Source organism: Pleurodeles waltl, chromosome 10, assembly GCF_031143425.1.
Source record: "Pleurodeles waltl isolate 20211129_DDA chromosome 10, aPleWal1.hap1.20221129, whole genome shotgun sequence".
NCBI lineage: Eukaryota > Metazoa > Chordata > Amphibia > Caudata > Salamandridae > Pleurodeles > Pleurodeles waltl.
Window position 1 is genome coordinate 130997211 of NC_090449.1, and position 25497 is coordinate 131022707.

General features: G+C 41.8%; 1 protein-coding gene across 1 annotated transcript in view; it reads left to right on the forward strand.

Annotated features, from left to right (window-relative positions):
* Positions 1–6862: 6862 nt before the first annotated feature.
* LOC138262386 (cytochrome P450 3A19-like) overlaps positions 6863–25497 on the forward strand; it is a 61467-nt gene continuing 42832 nt past the window's right edge. Inside the window, exons 1-2 of the mRNA XM_069212286.1 lie at positions 6863–6884; positions 17547–17707. Coding sequence (XP_069068387.1) covers positions 6863–6884; positions 17547–17707 — 183 coding nt within the window. The remainder of the gene's footprint in view (positions 6885–17546; positions 17708–25497) is intronic.

The following is a 25497-nucleotide window of genomic DNA, read 5'->3' on the forward strand; positions in this document are numbered from 1 at the left end:
GTTACATGTGTTCTTTGTTCTTCTTGCTCCTTGTTGTTGTTGTATGACCATGTTGCTGATGGCTATTTTGTGCATCCAGCCAGTGTGTCTTTTCTTTAGGCTTGCATGGGTTCTTTGTTCTCCTTGATCCTTGTTGTTGTTGTTTGACTAGTTGACTGGCAGCTATTTTGTGCATCCAGCCAGTGTCCCTTTGCCAGAGGCTGGCATGTGTTCTTTGTTACCCATGCCTCCTTTCTCCTTGTTGTTGTTGTTTTTAATTTTTTTAATTTTTTGTTTTTTGATTTTCATTTTCATGATATATTTTTTAATTCTGCATTACCTTGATCCAGCCATTTTTTATTTGATTACATTTTTTATTTCATTTTATTTAATTCTGCATTTCTCCTTGGTCCATCCACATCCCTCCATCTAACTATCCATCCACCAAAGGCCCAGAGCCGCGCTCCAGCATTTGGTTTCTTTAGTTGTATAATAATTTCATTTCCTCATAGATACCCTGGCTGTGAGGCACTGCAGACAAATCAACAGCATAATTAATTTTTTAATGATTATTCCATTTCCCCTGGACCACCTTGCCACCATAGCTTTTTTAAGAAGTGTAGGAGGCTGGACTGGCTTGTAGTGAGTACCAAGGGGTACTTGCACCTTGCACCAGGCCCAGTTATCCCTTATTAGTGTATAGGGTGTCTAGCAGCTTAGGCTGATAGATAATGGTAGCTTAGCAGAGCAGCTTAGGCTGACCTAGGAGACGTGTGAAGCTACTACAGTACCACTTAGTGTCATATGCACAATATCATAAGAAAACACAATACACAGTTATACTAAAAATAAAGGTACTTTATTTTTATGACAATATGCCAAAGTATCTTAGAGTGTACCCTCAGTGAGAGGATAGGAAATATACACAAGATATATATACACAATAGCAAAAATATGCAGTATAGTCTTAGAAAACAGTGCAAACAATGTATAGTTACAATAGGATGCAATGGGGAAACATAGGGATAGGGGCCACACAAACCATATACTCCAGAAGTGGAATGTGAACCACGAATGGACCCCAAACCTATGTGACCTTGTAGAGGGTCGCTGGGACTATTAGAAAATAGTGAGAGTTAGCAAAATAACCCTCCCCAAGACCCTGAAAAGTGAGTGCAAAGTGCACTAAAGTTCCCCTAAGGACAAAATAGTCGTGTTAGAGGGAAAATGCAAGGAAAACACACATCAGCAATGCAACAACGATGGATTCCTGACTGAGGGTACCTGTGGAACAAGGGGACCAAGTCCAAAAGTCACAAGCAGCTCGGAGATGGGCAGATGCCCAAGAAATGCCAGCGGTTGGTGCAAAGAAGCTCTTACTAGGCTGAAGAGCTGTGAATACTGCAGGAACGACAAGGGCTAGAGACTTCCCCTTTGGAGGATGGATCCCGCACGCCTTGGAGAGTCGTGCAGAAGTGTTTTCCCGCCGTATGGACGCCAACAAGCCTTGCTACACGCAAATCGTGCGTTTGGCGTTTTTGGACGCTGCTGGGGCCCAGGAGGGACCAGGAGGTCGCAAATTGGACCTACAGAGAGAGGGGACGTCGAGCAAGACAAAGAGCCCTCACTGAAGCAGGTAGCACCCGGAGAAGTGCCAGAAACAGGCACTACGAGGATGCGTGAAACGGTGCTCGCCGAAGTTGCACAAAGGAGTCCCACGTCGCCGGAGACCAACTTAGAAAGTCGTGCAATGCAGGTTAGAGTGCCGTGGACCCAGGCTTGGCTGTGCATGAAGGATTTCCGCCGGAAGTGCACAGGGGCCGGAGTAGCTTGCAAAGTCGCGGTTCCCAGCAATGCAGCCCAGCGAGGTGAGGCAAGGACTTACCTCCACCAAACTTGGGCTGAAGAGTCACTGGACTGTGGGGGTCACTTGGACGGTGTCGCTGGATTCGAGGGACCTCGCTCGTCGTGCTGAGAGGAGACCCAAGGGACCGGTAATGCAGCTTTTTGGTGCCTGCGGTTGCAGGGGGAAGATTCCGTCGACCCACAGGAGATTTCTTCGGAGCTTCTGGTGCAGAGAGGAGGCAGACTACCCCCACAGCATGCACAAGCAGGAAAACAGTCGAGAAGGCGGCAGGATCAGCGTTACAGAGTTGCAGTAGTCGTCTTTGCTATTATGTTGCAGGTTTGCAGGCTTCCAGCGCGGTCAGCGGTCGATTCCTTATCAGAAGGTGAAGAGGGAGATGCAGAGGAACTCGGCTGAGCTCATGCATTCGTTATCTAAAGTTTCCCCAGAGACAGAGACCCTAAATAGCCAGAAAAGAGGGTTTGGCTACCTAGGAGAGAGGAAAGGCTACTAACACCTGAAGGAGCCTATCACCAGGAGTCTCTGACGTCACCTGGTGGCACTGGCCACTCAGAGCAGTCCAGTGTGCCAGCAGCACCTCTGTTTCCAAGATGGCAGAGGTCTGGAGCACACTGGAGGAGCTCTGGACACCTCCCAGGGGAGGTGCAGGTCAGGGGAGTGGTCACTCCCCTTTCCTTTGTCCAGTTTCGCGCCAGAGCAGGGGCTAAGGGGTCCCTGAACCGGTGTAGACTGGCTTATGCAGAATTGGGCACATCTGTGCCCAACAAAGCATTTCCAGAGGCTGGGGGAGGCTACTCCTCCCCTGCCTTCACACCATTTTCCAAAGGGAGAGGGTGTCACACCCTCTCTCAGAGGAAGTTCTTTGTTCTGCCATCCTGGGCCAGGCCTGGCTGGACCCCAGGAGGGCAGCTGCCTGTCTGAGGGGTTGGCAGCAGCAGCAGCTGCAGAGAAACCCCAGGAAGGGCAGTCTGGCAGTACCAGGGTCTGTGCTACAGACCACTGGGATCATGGAATTGTACCAACAATGCCAGGATGGCATAGAGGGGGCAATTCCATGATCATAGACATGTTACATGGCCATATTCGGAGTTACCATGGTGAAGCCACATATAGGTAGTGACCTATATGTAGTGCACGCGTGTAATGGTGTCCCCGCACTCAGAAAGTTCAGTGAATTGGCTCTGAACAATGTGGGGGCACCTTGGCTAGTGCCAGGGTGCCCTCACACTAAGTAACTTTGCACCTAACCTTTACCAGGTAAAGGTTAGACATATAGGTGACTTATAAGTTACTTAAGTGCAGTGTAAAATGGCTGTGAAATAACGTGGACGTTATTTCACTCAGGCTGCAGTGGCAGGCCTGTGTAAGAATTGTCAGAGCTCCCTATGGGTGGCAAAAGAAATGCTGCAGCCCATAGGGATCTCCTGGAACCCCAATACCCTGGGTACCTCAGTACCATATACTAGGGAATTATAAGGGTGTTCCAGTAAGCCAATGTAAATTGGTAAAAATGGTCACTAGCCTGTCAGGGACAATTTGGAAAGAAATGAGAGAGCATAACCACTGAGGTTCTGATTATCAGAGCCTCAGTGAGACAGTTAGTCACTACACAGGTAACACATTCAGGCACACTTATGAGCACTGGGGCCCTGGGTTACCAGGGTCCCAGTGACACATACAACTAAAACAACATATATACAGTGAAAAATGGGGGTAACATGCCAGGCAAGATGGTACTTTCCTACAAGAAGTATTCCATTTACCCATGCACCACTCTCTGACTACCACAGGTTCCTCCTTTAAAACAGATGGAGATAAAGCTGTATCCGCATGTTGTACTGCCTGATTTGAAATTAAATTTTATAGTGTGGTAGTGTGGTTTGTCTTTACAATGCTTGATTAAATTGGTATTTATTATAGAAGTAACCAGCCCCACTAATATTGCATTTGTTTGTACTAGTTCAACCTGCAACAATGCTATATGTTTTACTTGCTTGGTTGTTTTTAGGTGCACACCAGCTGTACTGCCAAAGAGGAAACCTGTACAGTTAGTCCTCTAATCCAGTGGTTCCCAGCCTGTGGTCCGCGGACCCCCAGGGGTCCGTGACACATTCCCAGGGGGTCCGCAGGCCTGAGCTGGCAGGAAGACACCTCTCCAGCTGGGGCCTCCCAGAAACGCGAGCGTGTTTTTCTATTCATTACTTTATTAATGCAGCAGTTTAAAAAGCACTTCAAATTCATCCACCAACTTTCACGCAAAAAATAAAAAGGTCAAGAGAACTCATACGATTAATGTTCCTGCAGGAGAGAGATGGGAGGTTTGACTAGCGATAGTTCTGACTCATCTAAGGTAGCGCAGAGGGTTAACATGCCTGCTGCAAAGAATGTACATTATGCAAAGAACAATATTTTATGTGCACAGCACAGTGGGTTACTGCTTTTGTGACAGATTATTTTGTCACTGTGCATTTCATAAATTACAATCGTAATGTAGCACAGAGAGCTATGAACTGCGGTCAAAGAGCTGCATGCAACCCGCCTGGCAGAAATGAGCAATTTGTGTTAAAAAATGTTTGCTTGCATAGGCATACATTCTTATTATTAAAGTCAACGCTAACCACAGTGTTATGTTCTGAATCCCGAGTTTGCACTTCTCCAAACTAAGCACGCTTACAAAATGCCTACCAGAATAGATGACATGTGAATACTACACTTTGTAGTCCACTGTAAAGCGCTCCGACACCCTACAGTGGTATGAGAGGTGCTATTAAACAAATGAATTACACGTGACAGAGAGGTTATGGAGAGAAGAGAGACCCTTATGGTTTTACTTCCTTTCCCCACCACATTTATATGTGAAAAAGCTTCTCAGATCTTATGTACCTAAAAATAGAAACAAATGGCTTGGGAAATGTAGAATCTGACCAGAGGATTCTGCTTCCCTACATAAAACCAAACATTGAAAAGTTAGTCATCGAGATGCAGTATCGACCTTCCCATTAAAATCTTTTGATTTTTGTACATATTTTCAAACTAAAATAATTATATCTTTAGTAATTTAAGTATTTGTTTGGTGGGTTCTTGTTTGTGTATTTTTTGCAAATTACTGTTTTAATTCTTGAAATTTAAATTGTACAAATTGCTTGGGGGTCCCCGGCTTTTAACAGTGATTCAGTGGGGGTCCTCGGGAGTCAAAAGGTTGGGAAGCACTGCTCTAATCTCTTCCACTTGTGCAGCTTAGTGCCACTGCCAACTGAGAGCTTTAAGGTGGCCCCAAAGAAAGTTGCTCCCAAAAGAATGGTCAGTGAGAAGAAGCAGCTTTCCAACAGTGGTGTGCCAACTGCAACCTTTTTACGGAGACGTGTACCTGTCACACAGACCTTCGGGGAGGAACGTGGGAGCAGCACTCCTGCATCTTCAGTACCACCCCAGCCTACACCCAATACCAAGTCTGTCAGTGAGGCAACCACTGCAATCATGGTGATGCCGATGAGCAGTGATGTTGAATTGGATTTGTTCCTTTTGCAAAGTAGCACCCAATTGTTTCAGGAAACAGAGCAAAGTGGACAGCAGCCGCAGTCAGAAATAGTTGATCTTCCCAAAGTTGGAGCAGAACAGGAAGTTGAGCTACCTGCCAAGCAAGAACCTCCTCTCTTAGAATCAATGGCTCCCAGATCTCCAGCAAGAAAAAGGAAGGGTACTACTCCCCCATCTTCTCCAAGCATCACTTCTGAAGACGATGGTAGGGACATGGAGTTGACCCCGGTAGAGTCCAGAAGATGCTAGGAGAGGCAACGGAAAAGAAAAGTTCCAGAAAGCCTTAGAATCATGGAATGGGATTATGGTGTGAAGGATGTGGCACAGGCAGCATCACCAGCTCCAATATGTGTAAGGCCCCATCAGAGACCTGAAGCTGCAAACATCTTGGATGAATTTAGTAGCAAGGTGTCTGAATGGCTGCAACGCAAATGTCTCTGATTTAGATTTGTTGCCACGGATAATGGCAGTAGAATAGTCAAGGCCATGGCAGACAGTGGCTATTTCAGCATACTGTCTTTGGTGCACTGCATCAACCTGGTTGTACAAGACTTTCTAAAAAAAAAGACTCAGTCAGCAACATTCTGACCACCTGCAGATGAATCTGCATTCATTGCAGCAATTTTTTTAAAGGCCCGGAAGCAGTTGCGGATTATTCAGTGTGATAACAGAGTACCAGTTAAGGCCCTGATAGAGGAGGTGACAACACATTGGAACTCAACCTACTATATGTTGCAACATCTGTTTGAGCAGTACAGACAGATCAATGACTATGTCATTCTAGGGGAAGGGGATGCAATTGCGAAAGCTGTGACCATGGTTGCAGAAAAAATGGGGCCTAGTCAAATGCCTGACACAGATGCTGCTCCCTTTTGAGGTTTTCATGCTGGAAGTTAGCAAGGAGGGCAGTGCAATGGGCCAAGCTATCCCGTTGTTGCATCTGCTACAGGAGAAACTAAAGAAGGTATCTAAAATGAGCCTAAGCTATCGCTTGACTTGTAATGCAAGGTTGCAAAATGACATAATCTCATCTGAAGAGTACATCCATGCCACTCCACTTGATCCGCGCTACAAAAAACATCTTCCCACTTTAATTCCTTTTTCTGAAGAGGATGTTTCAAAATACAAGAGCTGGATTGCTGAGGAATCCGGAGAACTCGAAGAAGAACGGCTGGAACTTAGAGTACCACTCCTCAGCTTTGGGCTGCCGCCTTCAACTTCCAGAGAAGGCAGTCTTATCTCACAGCAGCCAGCACTAGCAACTAGAACAATGGCAACAACACCATCAGAAGAATTGGACCCAATCTCTTCATTGACTTTGGCAGGTCTTAAGTTCAGTGCATAGGCAAAGGCAAAAGAGGTCGAGCAAGTGGCAGCACCACTGACACTTCAGAGGATGTTCCATGAGTGTCTGGATGACCCAAAAGAGGTGTATGTGAATCAAAACCCATTGGTGTATTGGTATGGGAAGATGCGCCAATGGCCAGAGCTCAGCAGGCTGGTAATACAGTATCTGATGTGGCCTGTAGCCAGGGTGTCTGCTGAATGTGTGCTCAGTGCAGCTGGTGCAGTTGTTACAGTGAGAAGGACCAGTCTCGCACCTCAAGATGTGGAGAGATGAACTTTGATCAAAATGAACCAGCATTTTAAACCACCTGACTACCCTGTTCCTGAAACACCACTGGAGGAGGAAGAGGATGATTTGTCATAACCAAGTGTGTTTGCTGACCAACTTCTCGGTGAACCACCTGAGTTTAAGGATGAACTCTACTTCCTGGACTGAGTATGCTAGTGCTGCCATAGAAACCTTTTATTGTTTCTCGTTGAAATTCTTTCTTTCTTTCTTTCTTTGCAAACAAAATAGCTAGTGGAACATTGTGTAGGATGCTGTCCCACCATTTACACCAAACACGTACATATTCGGATTGGAGGTGGACCCATATGTAGTGAAGAAGCCCCCACATTCCCTTCAGGGCATTCAAGACTATGCCTGCCTCCCTCACATGCCATTGCCTATCCTTTTTCTATTTTTACATCATCTAGCCGGGCTGTCCCAGAAGATCATTGATTAAAAGACTGCCAGTGCCAATGCCAAGTTTCAATGTGCTGTTACCATCAAAGAGGAGATAGGATTTTGAATCAACCACCATGATCGGATTGGAAAAGGTAAATACTAACTATTGCACTAATGAGTAGTGATATATTGAGTGATTGTGAGTGATGATGGATGATGTAAGTTGTAACTGACAGTGAGAGAGGGAGTTCAACTAATGTGTAAACTTGATTTCAATGATTTACAATGTTTGGGGGCTGATGGGTAATCATTTTTCCTGAAAGAGATTGGTCGCAAATTGACCTGAAGGGTACACTCCTTTTTTCTGGTTCCTCAGGGACCACACCAGTCACCTTAGTTACCAAATACAAATCTACACAAAATACTCTAATTCTATTTCTCTATTTGTTGTTCAATAGCAGTGCACTACACAGCTCTACCTCTATTGGTTTTGCACTCGGACGGAGTTACTCAGAATCAGGAGAAGGAGGATCGAAGGACTCAGGGCAGGACTACTGCAACAGCTATAAGGAGAAAGTAATCGGCTTAAAAAAAAAACCATTATGATGGTGAAGACTGTGAGGCCTCAGCTCTGTGGACTGGAGAGAGGTGGATTTGTTTGGGAAATGCTGCTTTGTGTGTGTTTTCTGCATTGCTGACTCAAACGTGAAAATCCTCTTTATGTTCTTGCTCTGCCTCCGAGTCTTCTTGGTACACTCGGGACTCCTCATGAAGCTTACCTTGCTTCCGTTTGCCCTTCTTGTTTACTCTATAATACAGTTATTGATTCCCAATATGCAGGCCCTTTTTTAGCCCTCTCCTCCTCGAACAAATCCTTGGGAAAGCTCAACACTCCAGTTTACCTACCAGACAGGTTCAGTCAGGTACCCAAGGGTGACAAACATTCCAAGAATGGAAATGTACCACCGAGTTTGGCAATACAGTATAAAATTCTTTTTATCAACCATAATTTGTAGAACTGGGTGGGTTAACGTCAGTCCTACACAATTTGTTTTTTTCAAGCCTAGAAGACATAACATTGAGAGATATACTATCTTAGGTCTCTCTGGAGCAGAATGGCTGTTTGTAATTTATTTAATTAAATTGTGTCATACTTTTCCCATTATTGTTTCTATCCATAACAGATTGATGATGGTGTGCAGCTCAGCGCCCGATAATATTATTGCTGTGGTTTCTTTTGTGTAGTGTTGGTCTCTTTCACACCTTTCCTCCAACCCCCTTTCCCATCCATTCATTGAGCTCCTAACTCTCTTCTTCCAGGCTGTGTGATTTATTGAGGTGTGACTTAATTTTACACCATAACTGGACCAGACATTTGCTGGGGCAGATTCGCTGAAAGCGACAGCAGCTCACTGCATGACCTTCTATTACCTGAGCAATGTTCCACACCGGCCCCATCCACATCATCATTAAGACCTTGTGTTGTGTGTTGCGTTAATGCCTAACCTTGACCAACCACTCCTGACTCTGAGCCCACATCTTCAGACTCGAGAATTACATTTCCAAAGTTTTGTTTTTTAAATACTAGCTCAATATTGCTCAGAAGAAGTTGAACTTGCTAGTTTTTATTATCATATCAGGTCGTCTTTGTTGTGTGTCAAATACTGTCATTGTGGTAGTCTGGTCATAGTCTTCTTAAAGTTATAATATATGACCCACTAACTCAAATTTTCTTTTATCCTAGTTGACAGTGATAAATAACCCTTTGATTAATCCTGCAGTTGGAGTTTGTATAGGTGGGAGTGGCACCTTGTGTATTCCCTGTTAACGTGCTAGCCTGCTACAACTACTCCCACCCCCTTAAGATGCCACCTTGGAAATAACCCTGCAGTAAGAAGACTGAGGTATTAGCCCGTGCTTCATCTAATCAGGTAAGAGAAGAACTATGGATTGAAGTGAACTTGTTTAGCTAGTAATTAACTTCTACTGAAGAAGATGTTGTTTGTGTGTATCTAGGGTTTTGTAGGCAAAATAGTTAATGACAATCATCCCCTAGTAGTCAACATAGTTACAGAGGATAGTAGAGCAAGGGTATAGGTAGGTGACACACACTTTTACCTAGCCGATTTAAATAACAGGCTACACTAAAATGAACATCTGAGGCATAAATCAAGTAAAATAAATTATCCATTTTTATTTTTACAAATAGAACATACACCCTTTCCTTCCACAACAGGTCCACCCCTCTCCCCAAACAAATGACCCTGTCCCAAATGTAAAAAAAAGCCCACAACAAAAGTCTAAAGTCTAAAACCTGGCCTTAACTCCCTTCACATCCTCTCCACCCCCACCCACCAAAACAAAAAATGTAAAAAGGGCTTAGAAAAGGGCACTGTTGATTTGGGTCCAGAGCTAGTCCTGGCTCTGCTCGATCCTCTCCAGACAGCTCTCCACCTGCCTCTGCAGGTGGTCCAGCTGCTGCAGGATGGGCGCATCCCCCCTTTCTTTTAATCATCCTCCACCCATCCATCCATTAACTCAATACTTACCCACAGATCCTTTCACCCACCCACGCATCCTTTCCTTTCAGTCATTTCACCAATCCTTTCTTTTAACCTTCCATTTGTTCCCCTGATAGACTGTAAATTTTAGCTCTGGTCCTTGTGCTACAGAAGTCAGCAGACTGGGGCACGTTTCAGTCGCAAACGTAGAAGCGAGAAAAACTAATGTAGAAAGCTGTACGGCGTGCATTTTAAATGTGCCATTTGCTTGTATTTCATAGTTCGACATATGTGCCTTTTCAATTACATCACATGCTAGAAGGTTAAAGTTGATGCTAAAATGTAATTTAGACTCTAAACTAATAGCCAAAATTTAAACAATTTTAGATTGATTATGTTTTATGAAAGATTGACTGAAATTACGTACAAATGAAAAAAATGCACTTCTCTGTCATACCTAATGTAATGCAATAGCAAAGCTTTCACAATTTAAATAAAATGTTTTACTTATTTTGATGAAATATTATTAATGCTCAATTTATACATCTGCATATTATATGTGTTTTATTAACAAGTATATTTAAATGCATTTGATATTTTCTTGTGTTAGAATAACTAAGGCCTACAGAGCTTGCATTTCACATTCATGTAAAAGGGCTAAACTGTTTTTTTCATAAGTGAAAACTTCTTTCAGATTTCATTACCATGAGAAGCAAAGCGTCATTTGTAAAGATCATATTGTTTAACTGTAGAAAAGCTGTGTTCAGTTGTCCTTGAAAGTATTGTAATGCAGGAACACGGTCTGATTTGTACAAAATTGTTACAACCGTTTGGAGTCACACAGAAATAAATGATGTTCTCTTGACAGACCTGGGAGAATGTTGGACTGTTGCAACCAGAAGTTTACAAATGATCTGAATTAGATGATGCCCCTTTTTCGTAATATGAATTTATCCTGGTAGCCAATCTGAACACTTCATGGGGATTAATGTGTCTTTGCTGATTGAATTTTGCTCAAAGTAGAGGAGAGATGCAGAGCAGGAGCGGTCTTGTCTTGATCTTAGACAGGCACTCTCCTGATGCATGCTGACCACTTGCTTTGCTGATGAAGATTCCCTGAATGCTATATCCCTTGGATATGTATTTTCCTCTCTGCCATTTACCCTTGCCCCTTAAAATCCCTTTTAAAGGTTAGAAACTCCACAATGGTGGAGCTTCTTTTATTTTTCTTAGTTAGTGCCAGGTGGCCCGAATTATCCTGTTTTAAGACATTCTTTTTGTGTTTTTATATTTTGCCCCCATGTGTTACTCACCACACATGTATTTCCCTAATTTGGTTAGCTATAGGGTTGACCTGTGCCCAGCCAATGATTATAGACTTGATTGAATTTGAATTGACTAAATGATTGTGCAATCTGAGCACCCCAAAATTCTGTGTCTCAGATATTTCTATTGACTTTCTGTATCATTCTTCTTTAATTTGAGTTTTATTGATGTTATTACACCTGAACCTATTTTGTCATCTTGGGCAACCTTTGGTGATTATATATCTCTATAACTTGGTGTTGTGCATAGTCTACATGATTTTGAGGTTCTGTTTGTAATAACGTTTTGAACTATATGCCTGATTGCAGTTTTCTGTCTATGGCTACATTGGTTATGGTGTCTAAATTAATGGAGTGGTGTGGAGAACTTGTTTATGGTTTACCACACATCTTTCTTGGTCAAAAGTTCTGTCAACCTTCTGCATTTGATTTCTGCAAAGGATGACAAATGCGTTCAGACCTGTTTCCATCAAGCTATCATTTTTAGCATACATTATGTGAGCTTTAGCTGAGTTGCAGATAGAAGAGGCCATAACTCAACCACCACTGTAGCTGGTAAACCGGGAGGTTCACGATCATGAGTCACAACAAAGTCCTTGTAGCTATTGAGTATAATGGTAATTGTCCTTAAGCAAGCAGTGTGACTTCCCACTGCCCGTCCCTACCTTCACTTTTCTGCCTCCAACTTAAACTCCTCCTGCAGTGGCACTTGAACCGGCAGCACTGGTGGTCAGTGTGGCTAGACAAAAAGATTATACATTTTTAGATGCCAGATACGCCTCCCCTTAATTTTTTTAATCAAAAAAGTACAATTGCATAGATCACTAAAGTTCGGTTTGCACTGCAGTATCTTCTATCAAAAATATAACTCTGGGCATTTTGTTGGTTCACAATGTTAGAAAAGCCAGATAATCAAGCCAATGAAAAACTATTGGTAATGGAGGGGCAGAGCTGTAGCCTATGTTGATGATGACTCTGAATCATTGAAGCTCAATGAAGGGGTGGAATAATATTGGTCAATGAAAGACATATGGTGGTAGTTTGCAAATGCAGTGGGACCTCATTCTTTCCAGACATGATGCATTGTCATGAGAACTGCTGGGATGCAGTATAAATAAATTACACAGCCCTTCATTGGGGGTGGGAGGGATGGTCCATGACCATTGCCATTCTCTTGTTAACTGTTAGAGCATGAGCAAGAAAAAAAAGCCTTCTCAATTAACATACATGCTGAACACTATTTATAATACTAGCTTACTTGGGCCTGCAACCTTCATAGTAGACAGTCGAGTACCAAAAGTATGTTCTTTTTCTTACAGTACCACAAGCTATATAGGGCAGAGGGTAAGATTACCAACAAAGCAGAAGAAATCTACAGATAAGTACAGCCTGGAAAAAGTTAGCTACCAAAAAAGAAAACATGAAATAAGGAAAAAAAGATAATGTGGGTATGACAAGAATTAAACTAAATTTGGATAGGGGATTTGGAAAAAAAAGGAGCCAGTATAAAAAAAAATAAACAAGGCTAAATTAAACGTAGTAAAATAGTGGGCAGAGGGAAAAGTTAGGGAAATAATAATACATAATATGACTTACTGGAATGAATAGAGCCCTCAGCATTGGCGCTGGTGGTCAATGCCTCCTCCCCAGGTCTTGCTGGGCCCACCTCTCTGCTGCCCCTCTTCTTACCCTTGGGTATTGAAGAAAAAATAAAGAACATTAACAAAAATAGATTAGTGGTACAGCTAACCTCCACAAAATTGTTATAACAGGCAAAACAGTAACATTGTACTTGTCTAAATCAAATCACCTATGTTACTAGACTATGGGGGTCATTACGACCTCAGCGGTCTTTTGAAAACACCGCCGAGGCCGCGGGAGACAGAATACCGCCATTGCCGGCGGTATTCCTGTCTCCCTATTATGACATTTCCGCTGGGCCAGCGGACGGTAACAGTGTTACCGTCCGCTGGCCCAGCGGTAATGTCACATCAACATTGCAACCGGCTCATAATAGAGCCGGCGGCAATGCTGATGTGCAGCGGGTGCAGTAGCACCCATCGCGCATTTCACTGCCCGAAATTCGGGCAGTGAAATGCGCGACGGGGCTATGAGTTTACTAATGGGGTGAAATGCTAGGGTTCACAAGGCGCTCAGGATTCAAATAGGCTAGAGATCTCAATAAAAAGGGGTGCCTGCACAAAGGTAATCACCCAACCCTCAAAAAGGTTCAAATGAACCTCAAACCTAATCACAACAATGTGCGGTACCTCTCAAATAGTGTTAGGATTCAATATTAGCACATACATTTCAAACAGAAAAATCAATATTGGTATAATTTCAATTTATCCAATCAAATCCAAACGTTTATTATCGTTAATTAGTGGTATTCTAATTCAAACCGTTTTTGGTATAGTTTCAATTTGTTACAACCAATCCAAACATTCATTGTAGCCCGTCCATCATGTTATAATTTAAGCTTATAGCCCGTCCATGATTTTACAATTCAAGCCAACACGTGTTTCGTCACGGGACATTGTTTTCTCCCATCCCAAACGACTTCTTCAGGGCTAGAAATTGTAAACAAATTAAATGTAATTGAAAAAACCAAAATGCTACAACTTGAGGGTTCAAAAGTTTATAAAAATCCCAGAAAAGAATTTAAGAATATGAGGGCACTGAGTATACCCGACAAAGCACTATTATAATGGAAAGATATTTAGATCATATGTAAAGATGGCAAGGGGTGAGAACAAACACCATTGGGGCATCAGCCCCATATGTCAATAATACACCGAAAAGGGAACTTGTGTAATATCCAACTTCCAACATATGTTAATATATCCAAGTGATAAACACCACCAAATACACAGCTACAAATAATAAACAGCACCCTTCCGTGTCATTACCCTACACACCAACCTGTTGCATGCCCCCTGCCTTTTATAATGCATTGAAGTGACAAATCATAAAGTAAACTACCAACCAGTGTCTGATGCAATCTCATACTTATTGCTAGTGCCTTAGATTAGAGTCCAAGAGTTACGGTACTATTTAGCCGAGCCTGTCTCGGTTACTTAAATACTCACCACTTGACTCCAGTTGTCCGTCTATAGTATTAAAGACAACATCAAATCTAAATGAGATAACCTTGTGTATCAACCAAAATCATGTTTTTATCGAATATAAGTAGTCTCACATAAGATACCTCGATTATATCTTCCAGTATTAGTATTGAAGATGAGATTCCCATGGACTTCATTCGTATATTATGATACCGAAAACACTGATGCGGATCTATATGTGAAGTAATATACCATTAGTTACCTTCCAAAATAGATATAACCTCTTAATAAAGCTGCCCTAACTTGATTGCTCACCTGAATAAAACGGGCGGTTATCCAAATCAACATTCGGAAATGAGAGGCGCCGTGTAGCGCGTCGCTCAGAGAACCCCGATGCGGATCTATATGTAAAATATTTTGCCATTAGTGACCTTTCAAACCAAATATATCCTCTTAGTAACGCTACCCTAACTAGATTGATTACCTGAGTATAACGGGCAGTATTCCGAAATGGCATGCAATGCTGAGAGACGCCGTGTTGCGAGTACGCACAACGCGTCGCTCAACCCGGAAGTTAAATACGCTTCCAAGGTCAATTCGAGCCTATTATCATAGAAACAAAAAACAGACTAGCGTCCCCTTTTGTTACGCAACACAGAGCAATACTTTGTGAAATGAACAAGCCCGCAAATAAGAGCCAAAACCAAATTAGCAAAATTCTTTTTTTTAGGACAACAAGAGAAAATTACGATGTAACTTACATGCAAGTACTGGTCATCACTATTGTATCTCTTAATTATTCCCTTCATTCCCATCAATTCAGGCATGAATAAAGCCAAGAAACATATAACACCATTCCTCCTCGCTAATTATTCAACATACCATGGTGACATTGTAAGCTGTGCCTAAAGCATCAGAATATCAGATGTAACAGAAATCATACACCAATCCGTAATATAATTGGTGGTCAATATTGATTAAGTCTATACAGCAAGTACTGAAAATGTGTTTCAGCACTAGTAGCCAATTGTGAAATGTTGGAGAATTTTGGTTATTTACACTCTATCTTATTACAGTCGTCAAAATATACAATGTAGCATCATTCACATGAAAAATTATTGCTTCATTTCCCCAAGAAAAATTATTGCTTCATTTCCCCAAGAAAAATTCCTGTTCCCTATCAGAATTAAGACCACACTCAACGGTTCTAAGTCTCATAATCCATAATGCTTCTTTTTTTCGAAGGGCTAGTTCTCTGTTACCACCCCTTGGGTCTCTAGAAACGTGTTCGAGTCCAAAAAATTCAAAACATTTATGGACTGTCTGTAAGTCACACTCCATAATATGTGATGCAATGGGGTATCTAGTATCAAAATTATTTAAAGCCCGGACATGTTCCCCACCGCTGCCCTGGGGATTATGACCGCCAGGCGGAATCCTGGCGGGAAAATGGAGGTGCCGGCGGAATGGCCGTGGCAATTCTGCCACGGTCATAATTGCTGGCGGAACACCGCCACCCTGTTGGCGGTGTTACCGCCAACATACCGCCGGCCGCCCGGGTCGTAATGACCCCCTATATTCCTAACATCCCTATTTCAAATTTCCTTAACATAAACTACATTTCGAACTACTGCATTGCAAGGAATGATCTTTGATTTTATTCTCATTTCTCAACCCCCTTGATGGGCCAATGCAGTCACCTCTTTTGGAATGTATAGATGCATACTAGTACTACACAGTGTGAAATTGCGTGGGTCTTTACAAGCTACATAAAGAAAGTCACAAAGAACCCTAGCTCACTAATATCATGAATTCACTATGGTGACAGAAGAACCGTCTGCATTGGAATGGCTTCTTAAATAATCAGTCACAGCGAGCGCCGACAAGTATGATCAGGTAGTACTCAGCACCACCCTAGCTCAAACTAGATCACATAATAATATTCTCAACTTAAACTAAAAGTAACTTACCTCTGAGCGTGAACATCATGCTATTCAGAATATTTTTTAGCATTGTAGAACACAAACACAACAAATAATATAGTTAATACTCACCAAGCCCTGGAATCTTAATGCCTAGCAGGTTGAGCAGGTCCGCCCGACGGTGCAGTAGCTGCTGGGTGGTGAGCTGGACTTGGCTGGTGCGTTGCACATACCTGCGTACCCTCCCCCAATGCAGCTGATGCTGCTGCTGGGTGTACCCACTGCCAGGCTGGCCACCTACTGTCAGCACGGAGGAGTGGGGGCGCTGCATATAAAAAAACAGCAATGCCATCTCCACCTCATAAAAGATGGGCTGGGGCTGCATCCCTTGGCGGCACAGCTCCCACAAGGTAGGCGGCTGCTGCTAGCTGTTTACGGGGCCTGACCCCACAGCTCCCCTGTTCTCCACCCTGCTTTGCAATGCCACTGGGTGGGGTGAAGAAAATAAACGGGAGAAGGAAGGAAGGAAGATGCAGGGAAGTAAAGGGAAAAATAAAAAAATACAAAAAGTCACGAAAAGCAGGAAAGAAATGAAAAAAATGTAACATTACACAGACACAAAAACATACACTAATACAATAGATAAAAATGAGTGGTAGAATAATTAGGAGGGCGGAGGACTGAAAAGATAAGAAAGGGATTCAAAAAATTATAAAACAGGCCCAGCACCATGAACAGAGTAAGAAAAGAAGATGGCCATAACACTAAATATCACACCACACCATAAAACAGAACAATACAGCATAGCACAACATGACAAGCTTTAACATAATACAGCACATTGTAACACAAACCATCACAATATAACAAAACTGCATAGCACAGTACGACATAGCATAACACTCCCTAAAACAACAAAGTATAGGACAGCACTCAACACACCTTAACAGACCATAACGTGATATACCATAATACATTCTAATATAATACAGCATAGCACAGCATGACATGACATGACATATCACATCCCAACGTAACAAAGCATAGCACTTCGTGATACAACATAATACGCCCTTATATAGCAGTACAATACATCATAACATTGCAAAGCATTGCCGTGCTCAGCACATCACAACACACAATCAAAAAACACAGCATATACACTATGACACAACATAACACCTTAACATAACATAGTCTAGTATAGCATAACATAGGAGCATAACAGAATGCTGTGCAACACAGAACAACTTAGCATAACATTTCCTAATATAAAGCATAGCATATACACTATCTTGCTCTGTGTCCCACTTTCTTGTTGATCTTCTTTCCTCAGCACCGTACGATCTTGAAACTATAGCCCAAATCATAATCTCCATATTGGCTGGCTACGAGACCACCAGCACTGCTCTTTCCTTCCTGTCCTACAACCTGGCAACCCATCCTGATGTTCCGTGGAAACTGCAACAGGAGATAGATACTCTCCTACCAAACAAGGTGAGCCAAAGTTACCTGCCAAAGGGGGATGCTACAGGAACTACTTTGAGGGACATAAAAGAAGGTGGGACAGGACATCTGCTGGTATCTGGAGGATGTTCCATTCCGATCCACCTCAAATTGGTGCCCCAAGTATTTTTTTTATTTTAAAATTTGCATAGGCAACATTAGCTGCCAGAATATAAACACATTTGTCATGCATGCTTGGTGCCATTGGTATCTTTCGTGGGTGTAGAGCAGGTGTCATTAGAATGGTCCTCTTTTTTGCTAGTGAAGAAGGACCATGACAGTTAACAACCACCCTGATGCCCTGTTAACAGTTGTGTAGATGACTCAGGGCAGCTGTTAGCTGTCACAGCAGGTTTTAAAAACTTGTAATATGCCCTTTTCCTACACTTGGGCAAGGCAAGAAGAGGAGTCATAATAAAACTGCCCCAGCTCCTTTGCCATACCTCCAGGGACCAATTAAATATGAGGAAATTCCTCCCCACATGTCCTCCCTACATGTCTTTTTTTTAAACTGTTGTAGTTGCAGAAAAAAAAACTATTGGCCCCCAAGGTGGGGTGGATGTGGTGTTTTGGGGAAGAAAAATCCTTCCTACTTTTGTCCAAGACTTCTCTTGGTCAAGGTGTGAGTACAAGAGAACCCTTCCAGACCTCTACTTGAGTTAAAAAATAAATCAGGAAAAGTCCAAGCTTGGGTGAGTCAGAGGGAGCATTGGGGAGATACCATCCTTCCAACACTTTAATAAGGTCGGGGAGGAGGCGTACAAAGCAAAGTATCTTGTAGTCGCCTAAATGGAAAGAAAATCTATTAAGATTGAGAACTGCCTTCCTTGCCCCTTGGGAAAGCCAGGGTGATAGATGTAGGTACAAAATATCCTGTACTAACAATTACCTTAAAATGTCCTTGAAACTTTTTTGATTCAAAGTCGAGATTTGAATTTTGAAATCCATAGATTATGTGTCCTTCCTACTCAGAGGGCTATGCAGTTTCTCAAAGCCTCTGAATGCATTTATATGAAATCAAAAGGCACCCAGGCGACAACTGCCCCTGTCCTCATGTAAAGTTTGGTCTTGATCTTTCTAACATTTTTTCTACAGCCTCAGCTAAAACTTACATATAGGAATTAAAAGGGGGAAACTAATATGTTGTGGATCCTCCACTATATATTCTTTTTCCTGCTTCACCAGTCTGGTCATTATGTTTACAGTATCAACTAAGAGAATTGCATCATTTTGGCACTTTACTTCAGATTAACCAAATGGGACACAAGTGAGGAACAAAAACAATCGTATGGATTTGATTGTAAAATACCATTAGGTTTTAATTGTTAAAACCTAGAAGGTAATGGCTTAGAAATGTTTAAATGAAGGTTTCCACTAAACCTTAACTCTGTCCTTTATCTTCTGTTTTGAACCACATTTATGACATCACAGTAACTTCACAAATCAAAAAGATCACTTTATCACTTTTTCATCACTCCCAGAAATGTGAGACATGTGGAGACTTTAGGAAATCTGGTTTTGCAAAGAACAATGTCTAAAAATGTTACTCAATGTGGATCTTTGGATTTATGAGTTTTTTTCAGTCTATTTTGTCATGTGTGCATTAGTGCCCATGTATATGAAAAACATAACACAACCTCACCAATATTGAGGTGACAAAACATTTACCAAAAAGTGGCACATACATTTTTTTTTAAATATGGGAAACTGTGTTTCAGTTAGCAACCTTTTAAATGTAAAAATCTGTTTTGGTACTTCTTGGCTAAAAACAACAATAGACACCAAGGGGCATATTTATACTCTGTTTGCACCGAATTAGTGTCATTTTTTTTTACTCTAATTCGGTGCAAAACTAACTCCATATTTATACTTTGGTGCTAGACCCGTCTAGTGCCACATTTATGGAGTTAAAGTCATTTTTTGGAAGTTGAGACCTACCTTGCCTTAATGAGATGCAAGGTAGGCGTTCCCGTGCAAAAAATTACTCTATGGCCTTAATGCCATATTTAGGGGCATATTTATACTCTGCAGAATATTTATACTCTGTTTGCACCGAATTTGCGTCATTTGTTTTACTCTAATTCGGTGCAAAACTAACTCCATATTTATACTTTGGTGCCAGACCCGTCTAGCACCAAGGCCCTGATTTATATTTTTTTTGTGCTGCATTAACGTAATTTTTTGATGCAAAAGAGGCACAAACTTACAAAATATTGGCCCTTATTTATACTTTTTGCTGCAAAACTGCACTAACTCAGTTTTGCACTAAAAAGTTTAGCACCGGTTTGCACCATTTCTGTGCACCTGCCGGGCACCATATTTATGGAATGGTGCAAGCCAGTGCACAGGGTAGGCTAGTGTAAAAAAAAATGACTTTAGTCGGATGGGGCTGGAAGTATAGAAGAAGAGGGTTTAGCACCAAAAAATGACTTTAGGCAGGTTAGAGTAAAAAAAAATGACTATAACCAGATTAGTGTCATTTTATGGTGCTAAACCTACCATGCCACATGACTCCTGCCCTAGAACAGGCAGGAGTCACGCCCACCACCCCAATGGCCAGCACAGAGGACAAGTATCCCCTGGGCATGGCCTTTGCACCCTGTGCCATGTATGGGTGCCCATTTCAGGGCCCCCTATAGCACTTTCAAAAATAAAATGCAATCTACCTGTATATGGCTAGGATGGGGTCCCCCATCCTCCGCAGTCCCTCTGGTGTCGGTGGGGGTGCCCGATGGGGCCTGGGGAGGGCACCTGTGGGCTTATTCCATTGTGTTCCACAATGGAAATAGGCCCACAGGTTCCCTAAAGCCTGCCCTGACCCAGGCTTTAAAAAATGGGGCAAAGCAAGCTTTGCCCCATTTTTTGATCACTCCTCCCTTCCATGCACCATTTTTGCATGGGAGTATAAATATGACGTTAAGGCCATTGAGTCATTTTTTGCACTGGAACACCTACCTTGCATCTCATTAGGGCAAGGTAGGTTTCCAGTTATTTTTGCACTGAATTAGAGTAAAATAAAAATTACGCTAATTCAGTGCAAACAGAGTATAAATATGCCCCTTAGCGTCAAAAAATTACGCTAATCTGGTTAGAGTCATTTATTTTGACTCTAACCTACCTAACGTAATTTTTTTTAAGCTAGCCTACCCTTTGCACCAGTTTGCACCATTCCATAAATATGGTGCCCAGATGGTGCTAAACAATGGTGCAAGCCGGTGCAAAACTTTTCAGTGCAAAACTGCGTTAGTGCAGTTTTGCACCAAAAAGTATAAATAAGGCCCCAAGAGTATAGCAGACCCGAACAAACTGACAAGTTTGAAACACCAGTGGTGCTGGTAAGTACAACTTAAAGGGGGGCGTAGGCCCCAGTAACGTACACCCATGCATTCACGTTCAGAGAGGCGCACACACACCCATTCACAAGACTCATTGACAAATATACATACATTCATACATACAGGAACACACACCAAACAGTCAGTAAAATCACTAAACTTACTTGCTGCAGTTCTCAGAGAGGGAAGCCTTGGTGTGGTGCCAGGAGTGTCTGGACTGCTGTCTCCTACCTCATCACAGAGTAGGGTGGGGCCAGAGAGACTGCAGACCCGACCCACCGTGTGATAAGGTGTCAGTGATAGACACTTCGGGGCTTAACACTGAAGTGCCTAGGTACGAGGCTAATATAGACGCTCCCCTCGTCACAAGGTTGAAGGGCTCGAGGACCTTTGCCTTGCTGAGGACACAGGAGCTGTGACATTCTCAGCCCAGAAAAGTTCATTTCAGGCAGCCAAACGCCTGCACATTTAGCGCATGTCTAGCTCCTGGCTGATTAACCTAAAAATATTGCGTGTCTGTCAGGCTGACCTTTGCTCCGTCTGACAGACACTCTTTATATGCAGAAGATAAGAGGTCATGGCCCCTCCATCCGTAAGGATGGGTCGTCACTGTGCAACTCTGAATGGATGCTCGTCAATAGTTCATCTTGCTGATTTATTAGAAACCCTTTAAACAAACACCATTGACATTCACATGGAAACAGATGACTTGTTCAAGAACGTGTCTGAATCAACAGCAGTTTGATGCTTTCTCAAAATGTGTAATATGCAATGATGCCATATGTATATGCAGTTGGTTATATACAACATACACCCCAATATATTCTTCATTAGTTCTGCCTACGTTTCTAAACTGATTGCAAAAAGGTAGCCAGTACAAAACAAAATGCCAGCAAAATCTTGTAAAGTAACACAAAGAGGAAAAAACTGTCCATTGGTAAAAGACAGTTTAATCGATAATAATATACAAGAGCTCATTAAAATATTTGTAAAAGATAACTCTTCTCAAAGTCACAATATTCTTAAGGATATTTGAGTTCATTAATCCAAGTATCACAAAAGTCATTTAATGATGAATAGCTAGTTAAGAAAATCTACCAAGAAAGTGGTAAAAATCAAATTGATGAAAGAAAAGCGAAATCCCTGAGGAGCCAATGTAAGCAGTCAATAATCAGTGCAAATGAAAATCAAATGCAGTAATCTGATAAAGTTGGCTGGAAATTCCACAAGGGATCTCTTTAGAGTTTCAGAGGAAGTAAAGAGGATCCATCAGTTGGATATTTTCTCTTAAATTCCCTCCCAATAGTAAGCTAATTGGGAAGATGCTATACGGTAGCCTACATTAATGTAGGTACCGTACCAATAAAATAAAGAAGGGGTAGATATCAACAACAATTCATGAATAGAGGAACTATGCAGTTACAAATTACTTACACTATTCATTTCTTATGTGTTCTTCAGTCCATTAGTCATAGAGTTAATTTTAGAAAAACACAGGAATTATTTATTGTTGAGTATTTCAGCAGTGTCACTTCTTGTGGCTAGTCTTTTTTGCTATAGCAGTAATTATCAAGGGCAAGTTATTTTCACTGCAGCTGGATTGTGTAAAATGTGCTACCAGTGAAACATTTTCAATCTTGTGGCATATAATTCTCTGATATGAAAATTGCAAACATGACCTTTGTGTTTAGACCACATACATGTTTTTTCAAGAGCAACAAATGCAATACAAGGTTTGCATTGCAAGTACAGTGAAAGTTACTTGAAAGACATTTGCCTATGAGTAAGTATTTTTGCATTCCTAGAGAATCAACAAACAGTACAGTTGCCATATCTGTAGGGGCCAGTAACTGTCAAGAGTTCCAATTGAGTCATAAGTGTGCCATTCTGGATCATGGATGTGTAGTTAAATGCAATTCCTTTTAAAGGTAAGCTTAACCACTGCAGCATTGGCTTCACCAACAAACAGCAAGCACTAGTTCTTCACAATGTAATTATCTATCGGATTCAAGCCTGAATTGAAGTTAGATACATATATTAAACAATTTTCATATAATTTGACTGAGACTTAGGTTCAAAAAGAGAATCCATAGGGCAACACCATATCCGTGTGAAAGTCTGTCTACTGAGGCTTAAAAGATAGCCCTTGCTGCAAACTCCTATCGAATAGGTCCGATACATCTTCCATGGAAGCTGCATTAGAACTATTTGTGGATTGACTCCATTGCTGCACACTAAGGTGGCCCAGCTTACCCCAACATGTACAGCTTGAGACATTAGTTGCTAACTCTGTAATTCTTCTTCTCCTAAATACAATTTAAAGCAAACTATTAAAAGTGTATTTTACCACTGCGTTAATTAAATACAAAGTTAATCAAAACCAGTCTATTAGCACGATGATTACAATACAACCTTCAACCTACTGTTGATAAAGCCATTATATTTGTAATAATATGAATGGATAATGTAATCAATAAAAATCTATAAAAAGATCATTCTGTATTAGCTATCCTATTAGATTAATTAAATATGTTCCCTGGAGCCTCTCCTCTCCTCTCCTCTGTTAAGCAACTTTCACTTCTAACATAATGGTAGAGAAGTGTCAACCTTTTAAGATAATAGCTATATAATATTAACGCTTTTCAATCAACAGTCATTTACCTCATCTACTAAAAAGCGTTTGGTTTTTCCATAATACAGGTGCCTGGATTATCATATACTTGACAGACATTCTTATTGTACAGCACCTTAAGGCTGTTTTTATTTTGGAGACTGTTTCAGTTTAGGTTTTTCATATAATCATCCACATTTTGCCTTAGAATCAGAAAGTACAATTAAAGTCCACTTTCGCCACAGTAAACCATTGAAAAGCACAACCCATGATATAATGTTCAATCAAAGTAGTTTCAAAAATCTTTAAGTAACTAGCATGATAATGTCCAATCCTGATAATACTTTTTCAGCTTTAACTCTCTCTACTTAAATAATGCCACGAAGAAGTAATAGAGACATACTACGGTTCTAAGGGCCAGATGTAGGTAGTTTCCGATTTGCGACTTGCACAATGTGAGTCAGAGCAACTCGCAATTTGTGAGTCGCAAATCGGAATGTAGGATGGTGTCCCTGACACCATCTGCGACTCGCAAGGGGGTCGCAAATGCCCACCTCATTAATATTCATGAGGTGGGTCACAATTTGCGACCCCCTTGCAAGTGTCGGCATTTACAGGGATGGTGGCCTTCTGCGGACAGCAGCCCACCATGTCTGTGACTGTTTTTTAATAGAGTAGTTTTTTTTTTTTTTTTGTAATGCAGCTCCTTTTCCTTAAAGGAAAACGAGATGCATTACAAAAATGAAAAATTAAACGTTTTTGTTTAATTTTTTCAGATCAGGCAGTGGTCCATAGGACCACTGCTTGCTCTGAAAAAATGTTTGCAGTTCCATTCAGAACAGGGAAGGGGTCCCATAGGGACCCCTTCCCTTTTGCAAATGGGTTACCACCCATTTCAAATGGGTGCAAACTGCGATTGCTTTGCGACCGTGTTCGCGGTCACAAAGCAATCTGGCATTGCACTGCGACTCGCAATTAGGAAGGGGACACCCCTTCCAAATTGCGACTTGCAAACCCGTTTTGCGATTCGGTAACCAGGTTACCAAATCGCAAAACGGGTTTTGTGCATTGCAAAGAGCATTTTGCATGTCACAAACAGCGATTTGCGACGTGCAAAATGCTTCCTACATCTGGCCCTAAATCTTTACAAGCCCTGGCAGAGCCAACAGTAGTGTATGCAGAAAGTACACCACACATTGTTTGAGGAAATAATGGCATGTGCTCTGTCAGTGGTATATCTTTACAAATCTTTCACAGGTGATTTTATGAATGATACTTGTTGAATTTGTTGAAAGCTAAACAAGGTTGCAACAATTAGTGTGAATGTAAAAAGGATCCTGTACTTTGACTTTGGTGTCTTCTGGCCTGCAGAACATGGGCAAATGTTAGTCTCATTTGCAAGATACTTATGCCCTTATTATGAATGGTACGGTCCAGTGCTTGATTTGTAAAATATTGTGTGCCGGGGCCCAAAGCTTTGCACAGGAGCCAGTGCAGAATACCACAGCTGCATGATTCCACCTCATAATTCTTTAATCCCCCACCAGTCTTACCCGACAATTCTATCTCAGTCTATTTCATCCCAACTTTCTCCCTTTATCACTGTTTTACATCTCTCGTTTCCTCCATATTCCACCCTTTTATGTTTTTCTCTTTCATGCACCCGATCAAAAAAGCCAATTGGAAAAATGAAGGGCTGGTCCCTAAAAATGAGTGCCTGTGGGCCCCACCTCTAACCACTGGCTGAATTGAAGCACTGGTGGTATCCAACCCAGAATGTTAATTCCAGGGAGTTAACATCCGGCACACACACAGCCTGGCAGATCAGCTCTTCA